Raw genomic sequence first — 16,079 nt, 5'->3', positions numbered from 1 at the left:
ATGGAGTGCAGTGTCATGCTGGAAACGAATCTTCTCCAGCTTTCCTTTTTTACTTCATTTATAATCTTCTTGCTCGTGCTCTACTCATCTTGAGTTTGATACGATTTTCAGTTGATGGATGTCTGAAGAACAGTCTTTCATTTTTTTCCTCTCTTTTATAGCTTCCTTACATGTATCAAACCATGGAAGTCGTCTATGTTTTATATTTAAAGAAGTTCTTGGGACTGTATCATTAGCTATAGATATGAGCGTTTCAGTGAAATTTTGCATAGCATCTGGACTGTCTTCTGGAAACCGTGTCAGTTTCTCATGACAGAGGGTTTGAAATTTATACCAATTTGCTTTTTTAATTTGCCATCTTTGTACATTTGTTTCTTCCTCTCTGCCTTTGATGGTTACAATGATTGGGAAATGGTCACTTCCACAGAGGTCATGCCAAATTTCCATGATAGGTCTAAAAATAATTCAGGCTGACAAATTGTTAGGTTGATTGCAGAGTACGTTCCATGTCCTGGATGTAAATAGGTATTCAATCCATTATTTAAAAGACATAAGGTGTGATTATCTATAAAATCTTCAATCTTCTTTCCTTTTGTGTTACAGTGATTACTTCCCCACAAAGTGTTATGACTATTAAAATCTCCCTTGAGTATAAAAGGAGATGGGAGCTAAACGATAAGGTGATCTAGGTCCATGTGTGTCAAGTTTAAATTTGGAGGAATGTAGATAGAGACGACTGTAATGGTTTTCTGTCAGGCATACTGCTGTTGTCTGTAGGTTGCTATTAATATTTATATGACTATGGATCACATCTTTTCTTATTAAAATGGTTGTACCACCGGAAGCCTGCTTGTCACTGGGACCGAAAGTGTTAAAACTTGTAAAAATTTTAAAAGAGAGAGTACCATCTGGTGGTAATTGTGTTTCTTGAAGACATATGGCTAGAGGGTTAATAATTGCAGTTAGACACTGCAGCTCCATAAAATTTGCCCTAATACCATGACAGTTCCATTGGATGATAGAATTTTCCATTACCTATTAGGGAGAATAGGGACAGTTTTCTTGGTTCTGCCTTTAGGGGATGGACTTCTACTATGGTATTCATTCGCTTTCATTTCCACATCTTTTGTTTGTTTTGTCTTGGGATACATTTGATTGTGAAGAACTTGCCTTACCATTGTTTTTATTTGCCTTTTTGTTTCCTGTTATTGAGCTCTGACTGGAGTGAATGTCATTTGGAAGAGTTTCGCTCTGGGTTCTTGTGTTCTTCACCTTTGGGGGAATATTACTATGGTTAACGGTTTGGGGTTTGTCTTTATGCATCCATGGGATATCTGGCTGGCAGTCTATTGTTTTTGCAACAGAGGCGAAGGTTTTATTCAGCGTAAAAACAGGGACGACATCCACCATTTTCTTTGCTTCGAGGTAACTGATTCTCTTAGTACACCTGATCTTCTGTATTTCCTTTTCTTTGATCCACATGGGACACTGTTTTGATGCAGCTGAATGGTCACCTGAGCAATTACAACATTTTGATGGTTTTTCACAGCTCCCTTTGTCGTGCCCTACCTCCCCACAGTTACAACAGGTATGTTTGCAGTTGCAGCCATTAGATCCATGGCCGTACTTTTGAGAGTTGAAACAACGCAGAGGGTTGGGTACAAATAAGTCCACTGGAACACTTAAGTATCCAATTCGAAGTTTATCTGGGATTAGCGGTTTATTAAAGGTGAGGATGTACATACCAGTTTGAATCATTTGCTCTTCTCTCTTGATTATTATTCTTTTGAACTTCATTACTCCTTGGGTCTTGAGCTCATGCGTTATTTCTTCTTCATCCACATCATCCAACTCTCTAGTTCGGATTACTCCTTTACTGTAGTTCAAAGTTGGATGAAAAGATGTCTTTATTTGAACTCCAGCTAACATGGTGGCATGTAGTAGAGTTTCAGCATTGGCCTTTTTACTGCATTCCACAAGAATCTGTCCAGATCGTAGTTTTTTCACTTCCTTTACTGTTCCCGCTATTCTTGCAATACCTTTTTGTATAGCGAAAGGGGAAAGCTTGATGATTGGAGAATCTGGAGCAGCAGCTTCAATGATGATGAATTTTGGCCAGTCATCATTACTCGGCACAAGAGCACGTCTATTTTCTGAGGTATTGTCGGTATCCAGATCCTAGAAAAGTTTTTTTGAGGTGTGTTTTGTAGCCATGTTTTGGGTTTTTAGTTTCGTCATCTCTGCTCCCCACCCACCTTGGAGCCCAAAAGTAAGGGATGCACAGCGCCGTGGATGTCCAGCAGATTATGCATCAGGGATACAGGGATGATATACTCAAGCAAAATGAGCAACAAGTTGCTCAATTTACTTGATTGACTTTTAGCCAACACCTACTGGGAATCTGAGAGATATTTGATGTTCAGCTATCACAGAGTATTCCCAGGGCATGTCTTGACCAGCCGATTGTTTGGATTGAGCCATTCCAACCTCCCGCCTAGGTGAAGTAGGAGCCAAAGTACCGTGTTGAAATAGTGGAAGCTGCAGCAAACCACATTTCTCAGAGACCAGGATCTCTTCCTCCACCAACACGGGTCGCAACTCACGGCAAACGAGTCATCCTTTTCCTTATTTCTTATAACGGAAATGGGATAATAAGGATCTATTTTACTTCAGGTCTTTACAGAGTGATGGAAAAAACTTTTTGCTGTAACCCTAGCAGGGGGGGCTTGAGGGTTGTTCTCTCTTGCCCAAGGAGATGACCCTAGCACTACGGAGGGAAGGAGCATGCCACCGTTCCTTTCACGGGCTACCATCATAAGGATTGAGCCGTACCCGGGTTAAATGAAGCTTAACATTGTCTTTTTGTTTTTGAGTTGCCACAGAATGCAATAGACTGGCATGTCTTAAGGTCAATATTAGGTCAAAAATGGCAAAAAAGAAACCGCTTTCTCTAGAAACTCGTCAGTCAATCACTGTTTTGAGGAATGAAGGCTATACAATGCTTGAAATTGCCAAAAAACTGAAGATTGCATACAAAGGTGTACACTACAGTCTTCAAAGACAAAGGACAACTGGCTCTAACAAGGACAGAAAGAGATGTGGAAGGCCAGATGTACAACTAAACAAGAGGATAAGTACATCAGAGTCTCTAGTTTGAGAAATAGACACCTCACATGTCCTCAGCTGACAGCTTCATTGAATTCTACTTGCTCAACACCAGTTTCATGTACACCACTAAAGAGAAGACTCAGGGGTGGAGGCCTTATGGGAAGAATTGCAAAGAAAAAGCCACTTTTGAAACAAAAAAACAAAAAGAAAAGGTTAGAGTGGGCAAAGAAACACAGACAATGGACAACAGATAATTGGAAAAAAGTGTTATGGATCTTAACCCCATTGAGCTTTTGTGGGATCAGCTAGACTGTAAGGTGCGTGAGAAGTGCCCGACAAGACAGCCACATCTATGGCAAGTGCTACAGGAAGCGTGGGGTGAAATATCACCTGAGTATCTGGACAAACTGACAGCTAGAATGACAAGGATCTGCAAAGCTGTCATTGCTGCACGTGGAGGATTTTTTGAAGAACACTTTGTAGTTTAAGAAGTTCTGAAATTTTTTTATTTATTTATTTTTAAATTGTAATAGTAATTTTTCACGTTATTAATGTCTTGACTATACATTGTGATCAGTTGAATGCCACTTTGGTGAAAGTACCCATTTCTTTCCATAAGATCAAAATCTGTACATTTTTCAAAACTTTTGGCCCCCAGTGTGTATATATATATATACATATATATTAGAGCTTTCAAAATTAATGCATTAAAGTGCACCTATTATGATTTTTAAACGTGCCTAATTTTGTTTTAAAGGTCTCATACAATAGATTTACATGCATCCAAGGTCAAAAAACACTTTAATTTGCTCACAATTTAAATTGCAGCATTACCTTTTTTTCCCCAGTGTCAAAAATGACTCATTCAATGATCCGTTCTAAAGGATTCATTCTAAACTCCTCCTTTCAGAGAGCCTACTCTGCTCTGATCGGTCAGATGTCCCAGTCTGTTGTGATTGGTCTACCGCTTACAGCGTGTGTCGGAAAGGAAACAGCCACTACCATATCCAAGTTTCTGCTCCGTCTGAAAAAAATGTCTGTTTTACCTTACCAATTTGAGCCCAAGTCAGATAGTGATACATCGGAAGTTCATCCCGAACCACCATCGCAAGCACGACGAGAACAGGACGTTTCTCTGTGGTAAGTTTATATGTAGTTTGACAATAACGCGAGTTAGCCGGTTAGCAGAGGCAAACAGCTAACAGCCTGCACTGGCTGTACATGTAAACAGACCAGAGGCGGGTTTTTTGTTACCAAATTTTGTTACAGCATAAACCAGTATAAACACTTGTTGGAAGAACAGCACCTTGGTGATGTGTCTGCCCAGAATCATTACACTGGCGCACACATCGCAAATTAATTAAAAAACAAAACGCAATTAACCTGAATTCTGATTCTGATCAACACCACAACACCACTTAATCATAATCACTACACTCCCTTTAGAAAACTTTCATGTCAAAATGACCAGATTATAACCCCTTCTAATACACTGAAAGTACTGTCCCTTTCTGTCAAGAAAAAAATATATCACAAGTAAGCTTTTTCGTAGTTGTTTTGCATGCACTTTAGCAACACCTTCCTTAAAAGGAACTGTCTGAAGCTAAAGCAAGGGCAACTTACAGGTGACACAGGGATAGTCCCCTCCACCACAGGCTGGCAGGCCTCCGCCACTGCCTTCACATGGCCAAAGCCTACAGCTGTGAGCAGAAGTTTGGCTATTTTTAGGGTGTTGAGATAAGCTCCCCGACGGGTCTCCATGTCAGCATTTGGCAGGAAGTTATTTCTGGTGAGCATACTCAAAACCAGTGGCAAGCCACCACTCTTCAAGAAGTTGAACTGGAAATCACTAGCATCCTCGCCCAATGTTCCACTGGCAGGCATTAGCAAGGCATACACCACCTGAAACATACAGAGAAGTTGTCCAAATCAAAGTATTGAAAGTCTTCGCATTTTTAAACCAAGTGGCATTTATCTTATACAAAGAACACAAACACACTTGTCAAACAAAACATTTCACAAAAACAAGTTTGTTAGGTTTTAATTTATAAAAAAACAGACATACTGTTGAAAATTAAGACCAGATGTATTTAGACATTTTCTAGTTGTAAAACTTATGTGTGCATATTTAATGTGATGAACTACACCTGTAGTTACTCTGCTAGGGCAAATGTGTGAACTTGAGGGGAACTGATTTCATATGTCCACTAAAATGACTTTAAGACCAGTTGGTTTAGAGTAATTAAAAAAAAAAAAAAAATGGCTCTGAAAAGTTCGTTCTGAGGAAAGCTCTAGTATCATTTGTTTGCAGATGCCACTAGGTATGATATTTTTTTTTTTTATCTAATGCAATAATATTCAAGCATTTTTAATTGTGACTTAAGTGTCCAAATACAACCCAAATTCCAAAAAAGTTGGGACAGTATGAAAATTGTTAATAAAAACAAAAAGGAGTGATTTGTAAATTATATTCACCCTTTGCTATATTGAAAGCACTACAACTAAACATTATATGATGTTGTACCTTGTGAATTTCCTTTTTTTTTTTTTATGTACAGTAATTTCAAATCAGATGATTGAAACACACACCAAAAAAGTTGGGACAGTCGAGTGTTTACCACTGTGAAACACCACCATTTCTTCTAATAACACTTAAGCATTTAGGCCCTGGAGACACAAGTTTAAGTTTAAAAAGTGGAATTTCCCCCCATTTATTCATTATGCAGTTCTTTAGTTGCAGAATTGTACGGGGTCTTCATTGCTGTATTGTGCACTTCATAACAGAGCATATGAGCGGAGCATTGAGCGGTAATTGAGGTGGTAATTCCACCTGAGCGGAGCGCGCCTTTTTGAAGATTCCGCTCCGCTCCCTCAAGCCGCTCAGTGTCGCTCGCTCAACCCAGAATGCACTTCGTGATATGCTAGTTTGGGAATCTGCTAAATAAGCAGCAGGCCTGAGGTTATGGAGCTCTAACATTGTTTTAGTGAAGTTGCAAACCTTATAACCTCAATAAATGCAAAGTATAGGGAGTGGAGAGACCGTGAGAATTAGCAAATATTCCTTTTGTAATTGTTTGCACGTATGCGAGTTTCCGTGCCAACGCACATATGTTTTATCACTTGTAGAGGTGTGTTTGATGACTTGTTTAAAGTAAATAAAGTTAATTTAGAACTGAAATTTTTTAAGGCATTATTTGAAGATGTTCAATGACATATGTGCTAACAGAGAAATATTTGACTGATTACAAATAAGGAGGTTCTGGTAAATCCGCTTATCTATCAGCAGTTGTAAACCAGTCCAAAATAAACATCAAGATTTTATATACAAAAACACAATACAAATCACAATTTCAGATGTGTACATTACTAATCATTTGATCATTTAATAAATGTCGGCCTATAGTCTATATTTCACCCAGAGGGGCACCTCAGCCCATGTGGGAAAAGGGGCAGTTGCTTGGGCCACTGTAGCTACCCCCTGTGTGCGTGTTTGGAACCAAGTATACTACAGAGAAATTTCATGTCGGAGCGGGATTTGAGCGAATGCTTTTTTTTTTACCGGTGAGCGTGAGCAGTACTTAAGCGGAGCATCCGCTTGGGCTGTGAGAGGCTGAGCGGAGCGCACGTGCATGGAGCAGGTTATTGAGCGGAGTGTCACACCGCTCTGCTCACATGCTCTGCTTCATAATGCACCACACATTCTCAATTGGAGATGGTCAGGACTGCAGGCAGGCCAATCTAGCACCCGCACTCCCTGCTTATTCGGCCAGTATATGATTTGAAGTTGTCTTGCTGAAAATTCCGGGACGTCCTTGGAAAAGACGGTGCTGGATGGCAGTATAAGCTGCTCCAAAATTTTTACATATCTGTCTGCATTAATGGTGCCCTCACAGATGTGAGAGTTACCCATGCCATGGGCACTGACACACCCCTGGCCCATACTAACACTGGCTTTTGGACCTGACGCTGATAACAGCTTGGAAGGTCCTTTTCCTCTTTGGCCCGGCTAACAAAAACTTTTTGAAATGTGGGGCCTGGGTAGCTCAGTGGTAAAAGACGCTGGCTACCACCCCTGGAGTTTGCTAGTTCGAATCCCAGGGCGTGCTGAATGACTCCAGCCAGGCCTCCTAAGCAACCAAATTGGCCCGGTTGCTAGGGAGGGTAGAGTTACATGGGGTAACCTCCTCGTGGTCGCTATAATGTGGTTCGTTCTTGGTGGGGCGCGTGGTGAGTTGAGCGCGGATGCTGCAGTGGATGGCGTGAAGCCTCCACACGTGCTATGTCTCTGTGGCAACGCGCTCAACAAGCCACGTGATAAGATGCATGGGTTGATGGTCTCAGACGTGGAGGCAACTGGGATTCATCCTCCGCCACCCAGATTGAGGCGAATCACTACGCGACCACGAGGACTTAAAAAGCGCACTGGGAATTGGGCATTCCAAATTGGGTGAAAAAGGGAAAAATTAATAATCTAAAAAAAAAAAACTTTTTGAAATGTGGACTCTTCAGACCAAAAAATACGGTTCCACTGTTCTACTTTCCATCTAAGATGTGACCGAGCCCAGAGAAGTCGGCATCGCTTCTGGACAGTGTTGATGTAGGGCTTCTGCTTTGCATAGTAAAGTCTTAACTTGCATCTATGGATGCAGTGGCAAATGGTGTTGACTAACAAAGGTTTACTAAAGTAATCCTAAACCCATGTTCATGATATCATTACAGATGAATGATGTTTTTTTAAGACAGTGATGTCTGAGGGATCAGAGATCATGCACATTCAGAAGTGGTTTTCGTCTTGCCCTTTACGCAACGAGATTTGACCATATTTCTAGAATCTTTTAACTATATTGTGCACTATAGAGGGTGAAATGGCCAAAATCTTTCCAATTTGTCTTTGGGAAACATTGTTCTCAAATTGCTGGATTATTTGCAGAAGCATCTGTTGGCAAATTGACAAGTCTCAAATGATCCTTGCTCTTGAAGGACTAGGCTGTTTTTGGAGGCTCCTTATAAACTGACACGATTGCAAAACCTGTTTAACATCTCCCATTTCATATTGGCTTGATATTTTAACTCAAATTGTTATTAGTCGTAAATTGTCCCGTCTCAATTTTTTTGGGGTGTGTTGCAATCATCTGATTTGAAATTCTGTACATTAAAAAAAAAAAAAAAAATGAAATTCACATGGTAAACATCATATAATTTTTAGTTGTAGTGCTTTCAATATAGCAAAGGGTGAATATAATTTACAAATCACTCCTTTTTGTTTTTATTAGCATTTTTCATACTCTCCCAACTTTTTTGGTATTGGGGTTGTACTTTGTCACTGTATTTGTCTGTGAATCTGTTTGGCTAATGTCATAATGAAGTCATAATGGGTCCAAATTAAGAATCATTGTAAAGACAAACCTCTATCAAGTAAAGCACTTGAGAAGGTGACGGTCCAAAGAATCGTGAGTCCAATGTGGGGCTAAGGCTGTTTTCTCCAAGTTTGGCGTGATCCAGACAGATGGCTCGCAGGTTTTCCACCGTGGTGTTATCTGCAAGGCAATGACAGTGAGTAATGAATAGGGAAGGCAGATCAGTACAGAATCAGCCATTAATGAAGCATATAGAGCACCTGGAGGCATGAGCTTCATTAAAACACGAGCTCCATCCCGCAGGAGAGGCATGTTGAGATTACAGCCCAAATCCGCTACTTGCCAGAGGAAAGAGATGTAGCGCAGGTGCAGCGACATTATCTAAGTCAATAAGAATCAGAATATCAGAGGAACAAGAATTGACTTAGGCTACATCTGAAATTTGCTCAACACAAAAACATTACATACAGTTACATGACATGAGATGCTTTGTAAGGTCGAATAATTATTTGCACAGTCTTTGTAGTTTTTACGTCCAGGTTGTTGAAATAAATTACTTTGAATATAAAAATAAATTGTAAAAACTAGGTGCAAGACTAGTAAATTAAGGCTGTGATGCACCATGTTTGTTTCCATGTTTGCTCAATTATTTGCATGAATTACATAATGCTCACCACGCCAGGAAGACAGCTCTCCACTTCAGGGTTTGGCCCATCACTGTAATGGTTGCCATGGTTCCCCGGGGAGCCGGTGGATGAGTCTGAGGAGCTGTCTGGACTGGAAGGCATATTGGCGCTGACCTGGGTGAGCTTGGCTGTGATGAGCTAAAAAAAAAAGAAAACGCAAGTATAAAATATAGCTGCAAGCAGCAATTAATGGGGTTCCAGCATTCAAGGCCTTTAAGTACATATGTAAAAAATATTAAGCATTATTATGACAGTCTGTTAGCACCTAAAACGAAGATTAATTTTTAACATTCCTGACTGTTATAGCACCACCTATTGTCCTGGCCATGAGACAAATAGGCCCACCAAGTTTCGTTCCGATCAGCCTTTGTTAACCTTGTCTAACAGCTGCCGAAAGTTGACTGGTCAATGGCGGCCATGTTTTTTTTTAAGATATGCGACTGTCCCCATAGACCTTGATGGTACCTTGGACAAAGAAACTGCATCTAAAATTTCAAGTCAATCGGACCAACGATTGCATAGTTAAGGCTATTTTAAGGTTTTTCATTGAGGCAGAGGTGCACAATTGTTTTCATGTGACCTCAGATTAACCCTGTACATAAATGTCCCGAATTTGGTGAAAATATCTCTTTCCATTCAAGAGTTATAACCATTCACATAAGTGTCCACTGCCACTCCGTACGTTTTGCCGTACCGTTGTGACGATGAATCGAAAGTTTAAACTTTTTTTCATAATTATTGATATTGGGACTCCAGAGAATATTTCTGCACTGGTTTGATTCCAATTGTGCAAACAGCCTGGGACTAGTTCGAAAAAGTAGGTTTTGCAAAAACATGGCGGAAAAATGTTGAAAATGCTTTTGCATTTGTTATAGCGTCCCCATTGGCCAATTGGGGCAAGTCCATGTGCCGAGTAGCAAGCAATAGTACTACCAAGTTTCATGTCTCTAGGCCTTACGGTTTGGTCTCCACAATCTGTTTTAGCAGAGAATAATAATAATAAAAGGGAAACCCTAGAATTACAATAGGGTTTCAGCACTTCGTGCTTGAACCCCTAAAAATAACTCAACTACTAGTCAGTAATCAAGTCACTAAACAATACTACATTATTTTCTCAATAGTCACTTTCACACAGATTAACTTTTCTGATAAAGCTAAACCATTGGTTATTGACAAACAATTGCTTCTGTGTTTTTACGCATTGCTATGCGTCAAAACTTGGCTGTCTATGTAAGAACAGCATTACAGTTTGCTCACAAATCACATCAATATGGAATAAATAGCCGCAGATGTTTTGCTGCCATTTTTGACAATGAGTCCTGTTTTGGTAAATTTACGACAAAGGTTATATGTGTGAAAGCACTAAATGAGGGAATTGGTAAAGACAGCCAAGCAACTGCCTACAGTTTTGTCTTTGAGGTTTAGCTGCCCAATGAGCTTCCTGTCATCTGCTGGGTCTATGATTTCTCCCCCGATGAACAGCTCAATCTTGGTGTGCGTGCTGTTAGCCTTTATTCGGTTCAGAATGCAGCGTCGCACAGAACCAATCGTATCGTTGGTGTGGGACCAAATATCCAGGTCATCAACTTGTCGGCCTTGGTTTGGGAAACGCACAACTAGCGTGATATGCTTTCCTCGGAATGCCCTGAAATGAAAAGAAAAATACTGTCACAGATAGATATACTAATATAGATTACTGCAATTGAATGAATAAAGTTTTGCAATGGAAATAGTTTGTACGAGTTCATTATTAATGACAGGGTAGAATGGGTATACCTAGACATGGGCAGGATGGTCCTCTCCTCATGGTAGTCACTGTCACACTCCGTTATATACTCCCTGAGCACAGTCAGTACTCTTACCATGCGGATGGCTTCCTGCCTGGCACAGTTAATGCTGTCTTTATCTCCGTCCAGCACACATAGAGTGTCATAGGAGGCTTTGAGCCGGTCAAAGCAAGACTGAATAAAATCCTCATGGATCTCTACCTGCAAACAGTCATATACCAAATCTTAAAAAATAAATTGGAGTGTGCTTAAAAAAAAAAAGAGCTATGAGAAGGTTAGAGAATCTAACATTTATTACAGCAAGAGATATGCATCTCCAATGGACTATTACCTGATTGGCTTGTAATTTTGGTCCGAGGTTTGTATAAATCTCTTTAAGCAAGTCAATTGCTCGGCTAGCAATATCATCACTTCCTTGGATCACAACCTGCCAGTAAAAGATGGGAAAGTGATATGTTTTAAAATTTTTTTTTTTTTTTGTGTTGATTTTTTCTCCCAATTTGGAATGCCCAATTCCCAATGTGCTTTTAAGTTCTCATGGTCGTGTAGTGATTCACCTCAATCTGGGTGGCGGAGGACGAATCCCAGTTGCCTCCGCATCTGAGACAGTCAACCCGCTCATCTTATCACGTGGCTTGTTGAGCGCGTTGCCACAGCGACATAGCGCGTGTGGAAGCTTCACGCCATCCACTGCAGCATCCACGCTCAACTCACCACGCGCCCCACCGAGAACGAACCACATTATAGTGACCACGAGGAGGTTACCCCATGTGACTCTACCCTCGCTAGCAACCGGGCCAATCTGGTTGCTTAAGAGACCTGGCTGGAGTCACTCAGCACACCCTGGGTTTCGAACTAGCGAAACCACTCCAGGGGTGGTAGCCAGTGTCTTTTACCACTGAGCTACCAAGGCCCCCAAGGTGAGATGGTTTGACTACTGACATTTTAAAAAACAAAAAAACACAGCAAAACTAAGCCTGTAAAGCATGTGCTCCCATTTGCATCTGGGCTAAAAATTTTGATTAGTGCATAGTTTTACTCCACAGTGATACCACACATGCTTAGCACACATGCTTAGCACATATTCAATCCCTGGTTGGTCTGTCATAAAAATAATAATAATAATTAAAAAAAACCCCCACAAAAGTAGTTTAGGCCTGATTTTAAGTAACTGTCTCCGTTCCAAAATCTAGTGAACTGACTTCCAGTCTACTGCCTGCACAGGGAGCAACCTCGCATTTAGAATGCTCCACACAGCATCTTAGATGGACTGCTAAGATTATTGCAGTGCATTACGGCATTGCCTTCTCAACAAAGGATATACTGTACAGTATAAGCTACCATAGAATTTGGATAAAAACATATTTTTAAGCACCTATGATGCCTTAAATTTATGCCTTGTTGGCAGCTCGCTAGGTTTTGGAAGACAGACTGTTTACTTTAATCAAACAAACAAAATGTGAGAGGAATGCTGGATAAATACTTACTCCGTAAACGTAAAAAAAAAACAAACAGCCATTTCTGTTCCCTACAGCTATAAACAAATTACCCCATCATGTGCAAGCTAAAACTGGTTTGTTTATTATGTTATTCTTTCATCCACATGTGCAGAGTGTGGTATCAGAGGCTTAATTTTTAGTCCCCTCCACCAAAGTAGTTAATAATGTAAGATTAAAAGGTGAGAAACAATCCGAAAAATAAGTCATTTAGTCAATATTAATTAGTCAGTGAAATCTTGAAGTCCAGTTTTATTCATGAGCACTATGATAGAAACTTGATTACAGTGGCTCGCATGTTCATGCAATAATTTGCATTAAGTACTAAAAATAAAGTCATTTCGGGTTGTTTCTCACCAAAACCTATTATATGTTATATGATGCATAAACTGATGGCACTATCCACTGCATTGAAAAGACAGACAGTGAAATTCATTAAAACATTTCCTTTTGTGTTCTGCATAAGAAAGAGACTTATGTGGGTTTGGAAGTAGAGGTAGACCGATATATGGGTTTTACAGGTTAATTTCTAAAATAAAAGTCTCCAGTGTATTTTGGTTTCTTTATAGTTAAAGTCCCACATTATGAACCAAATCTTAATTTTCCTGGTTATTATTAGAATAAAGATTGCACAATAAACTGCTTTTGGGATTTTATTTATTTTGGACTCTTGTAGCCTCAATGTCTGTGCACATCATAGCAAGGAAAGACTAAGAAATCTTTGATCATTCTATGAATCGACCTTTTCCACCACCTTAGTTATCGGTATCAGCAAAATCCACTATCAGTCGACCTCTGTTTGGAACAACATGAGCGAGTAAATGTTCATTTTTGGGTGAACTATTCCTTTAAATGTTTATCTGCTGAAGGTGTACACTAGCATATAGATGGCCTCAAATACCCTCAAAACTAAAAGATATTGACTAAAAGCCACAAAACTCAAATTTCTAAAAGAATAAAATACTCCAAACTAGGGATGCTCCGATCAATTGGCCGATATTCAGTTCCTATGACTCAATCAATGGTCTCAAAATTTGCCCGATCACTTGAACCGATCACCCATGTCGCAAAAGACGTGTGTCTCCTTTAAGACTTTAGCGTCACTTATGTCATCACAGGTGTGTGGGGAACACTAGCCAAATGTTGTAAGACAACAAACTTAATTCTGCATTTAAAAGCGCTGCAGTGTGAGAGGTATGATGAATATAAAAACTTGTGTACCATATATGGCGTTTCACACGCAATACGGCAAAGGGAAAGCAGCACAGTCTTAATTTTTGTCCACAGCAGTGGCGGGCATGGGTCTTATAACATAGGCTACAAGATGGGGAACTAATATTACCAATATCAAACACAATGAAAAGGCAGGGAACATCTAGATACTATAATATGATCCACTAAATATGATCAGGGTTTCCACTCTTTTCAAAGCACAAATTTCCAGGACATTTTGTAGCCAGCAAGTGTAATATTTATGCAAAAACACATGCATCCATTTAAATTGAGCTTTTATTTTGCCGTTTCTGCGTGTTTTTGATGGTAGTCTCTCACTTCCAGATAAGCAGTTTGCTCCATGGCCCAGTGTGATTATTAATCCCCGTAAATCTGTGATTTAATTAAATAAATACATAGTCTGTATGTGCTGTCATTTCACACCCAAGACTGCACGTGATGATCATGATGAGGTGTTTTCAGTGTATGAGCGGCCATCTCTCCACATTCATTCTGAAGCACGCATCAATTGCACATATTTATTCAAATAAATCAGATACTTTTTTAGTTTATCACACTAGGACATATCACAATTTTAATTTGATTAATTGTACACTTATAATGTTTAAGTATTATAAGAACAAAGCAGATCTACTGTATCATTTTCCTACAGTAAACTGCTGGGCATGACTTTTATCAGAAAAGACAACAATAGCATAATAATAGTAATTTTGAGTTTCAATAATGTCATTTCATCATTGAAAAGCACATTTCACATGAGTTGAGTCGAGGTGTCAACGCTCCGTTCAACGCCAGTGTCAAGTGGAGCTTTGCCCTCCATATGACAAACGTTGCATAAAGCGTCATGGAGGGGCGAATTTACGAGCTTGCCACGCAAGAAAGTGGGAGGTGTGCACAATAAATATTGAAAACATTTATTTGGAAGAGAGAGAAAAAAAAAAAAAGACAATTGCTTTGATTGCAGAAAGTAAAAAAGAGGACTCATTTGCTTAGGTCTTTGTGGTTTTTTCGTTTTGTTTTATTTTCTGGTGAAAGTCAATTCTGTAGTTCAATAACTGGGGTCTCTGGATACTCAGAAACTATAAGGTAATTATTTAAATAAATTATGAGATATTCACTCTTCATAAATTTGGACAGTTTAAAAATATTTGTTGTAGCTTTGTACTCTCAAAGACATAATTTGTGAGGCAAAAATGTGCGTGAAAAACATTTTGGTGTGAAGTTGGAGCCGAAGTTGCACTAACACGTCACTTCATTGACTTCAATGTATTCGGCAGCGCTGACGCGAGTCATGTGACAGCCCCTTCACATGTATAAACATCAGTTACTTTTACACATTAATAGCTCCTCAGCCATTTTCTCTCCGTGATGAACAAGGTAGACTCACATGCCGATACGGAAGTAAATGAACAACATGCCCCTCTCATTCAGTCGGTTGGTACATGAACGTACATGTACCAGGTAATTCAGTTTGTTTATGAATGAGAAGTTTCACGAGTGCCACTTCTCACTGTGTACGCGCTACTGTAGCCAAGCACGCGATTGGCTGTAGCTGTAACCAATCAAGCGATCTGCCTCGGCTGGACCGCAACTTGACACATGACTGGCTGCTGTAATCAATCACGAGGATGCTTAACGGTTGATGTTGTTTCACAATGCACAGCCACCGGCAGAGACAAAGCGATACGAATTTGCGTATTTGACTCCTATTCCAAGTCCCGACTGTTACCATGTTTTTGTACATGTAACCTTGCAACACAGTCAAACCATTTTATTGTACTGACACATTTTCCGGTACAAATAATTATTTTCCAGGACATTTAGGTATTTTTCTAATTTTCCATAACTGGAAAACTGCATTGCAAAATTCCAGGTTTTCCAAGATGCATGGGAACAAAATAAATACAATATAAATAATAAAATAATGAATAATAATAATTAAATGAAATACTGACAATGAATAAACCCTATCTGTCACATTAAGTTTAATCATACTTATCGGTTATCAGTTCGACTTCAGTTTGACACTAAGCATCGTGCCTAATTTTTTATTTGATTATTAATTAAAGCAGCACTATGTACGATTTTTTGGTTAAAAATGAACAAATTGCCATTATTGATTGAGTACATAAACAATCAGTGTTCAAAACAATGTCCTTACCTTACCCTGATTCACTATGGTAAGCCTATAAAAATTATTTGTATTTTGAGCTGTCTGGTCTGATTTGGCGCAAAATCGCCGGCTTATGAAGTTCATCCTTGCGTCATTATGTCATGTCCGTAAACACAGGAAAGAAGTACCGGCTGTCTCATGTTCTGACTGGAGAAACTAACAACACTGTTCAACTCAGTTCAGTAACACTCATACAGTTCAAGACAGCGTCGTTGCAGTCTGCAGTCTGTTATCCGTTT

The 16,079-nt window shown here is 39.6% G+C and overlaps 1 protein-coding gene across 10 annotated transcripts in view; it reads right to left on the bottom strand.

Moving 5' to 3' along the window:
• LOC127447111 (probable ubiquitin carboxyl-terminal hydrolase FAF-X) overlaps nucleotides 1–16,079 on the bottom strand; it is a 66,962-nt gene that overhangs the window by 26,493 nt on the left and 24,390 nt on the right. For all 10 annotated transcript variants that reach the window (XM_051708680.1, XM_051708682.1, XM_051708686.1 and 7 more), the window contains 7 exons: nucleotides 11,270–11,365; nucleotides 10,928–11,139; nucleotides 10,556–10,796; nucleotides 9,140–9,289; nucleotides 8,726–8,846; nucleotides 8,515–8,645; nucleotides 4,732–5,010 (listed from right to left, as the gene is read on the bottom strand). In XM_051708680.1, the coding sequence (XP_051564640.1) occupies nucleotides 4,732–5,010; nucleotides 8,515–8,645; nucleotides 8,726–8,846; nucleotides 9,140–9,289; nucleotides 10,556–10,796; nucleotides 10,928–11,139; nucleotides 11,270–11,365 (1,230 nt within the window). The remainder of the gene's footprint in view (nucleotides 1–4,731; nucleotides 5,011–8,514; nucleotides 8,646–8,725; nucleotides 8,847–9,139; nucleotides 9,290–10,555; nucleotides 10,797–10,927; nucleotides 11,140–11,269; nucleotides 11,366–16,079) is intronic.

The sequence above is a fragment of the Myxocyprinus asiaticus genome, chromosome 10 (assembly GCF_019703515.2).
Source record: "Myxocyprinus asiaticus isolate MX2 ecotype Aquarium Trade chromosome 10, UBuf_Myxa_2, whole genome shotgun sequence".
NCBI lineage: Eukaryota > Metazoa > Chordata > Actinopteri > Cypriniformes > Catostomidae > Myxocyprinus > Myxocyprinus asiaticus.
Note: the sequence above shows the minus strand (reverse complement) of the source record. Positions and strands in the feature narration are given on the sequence as shown.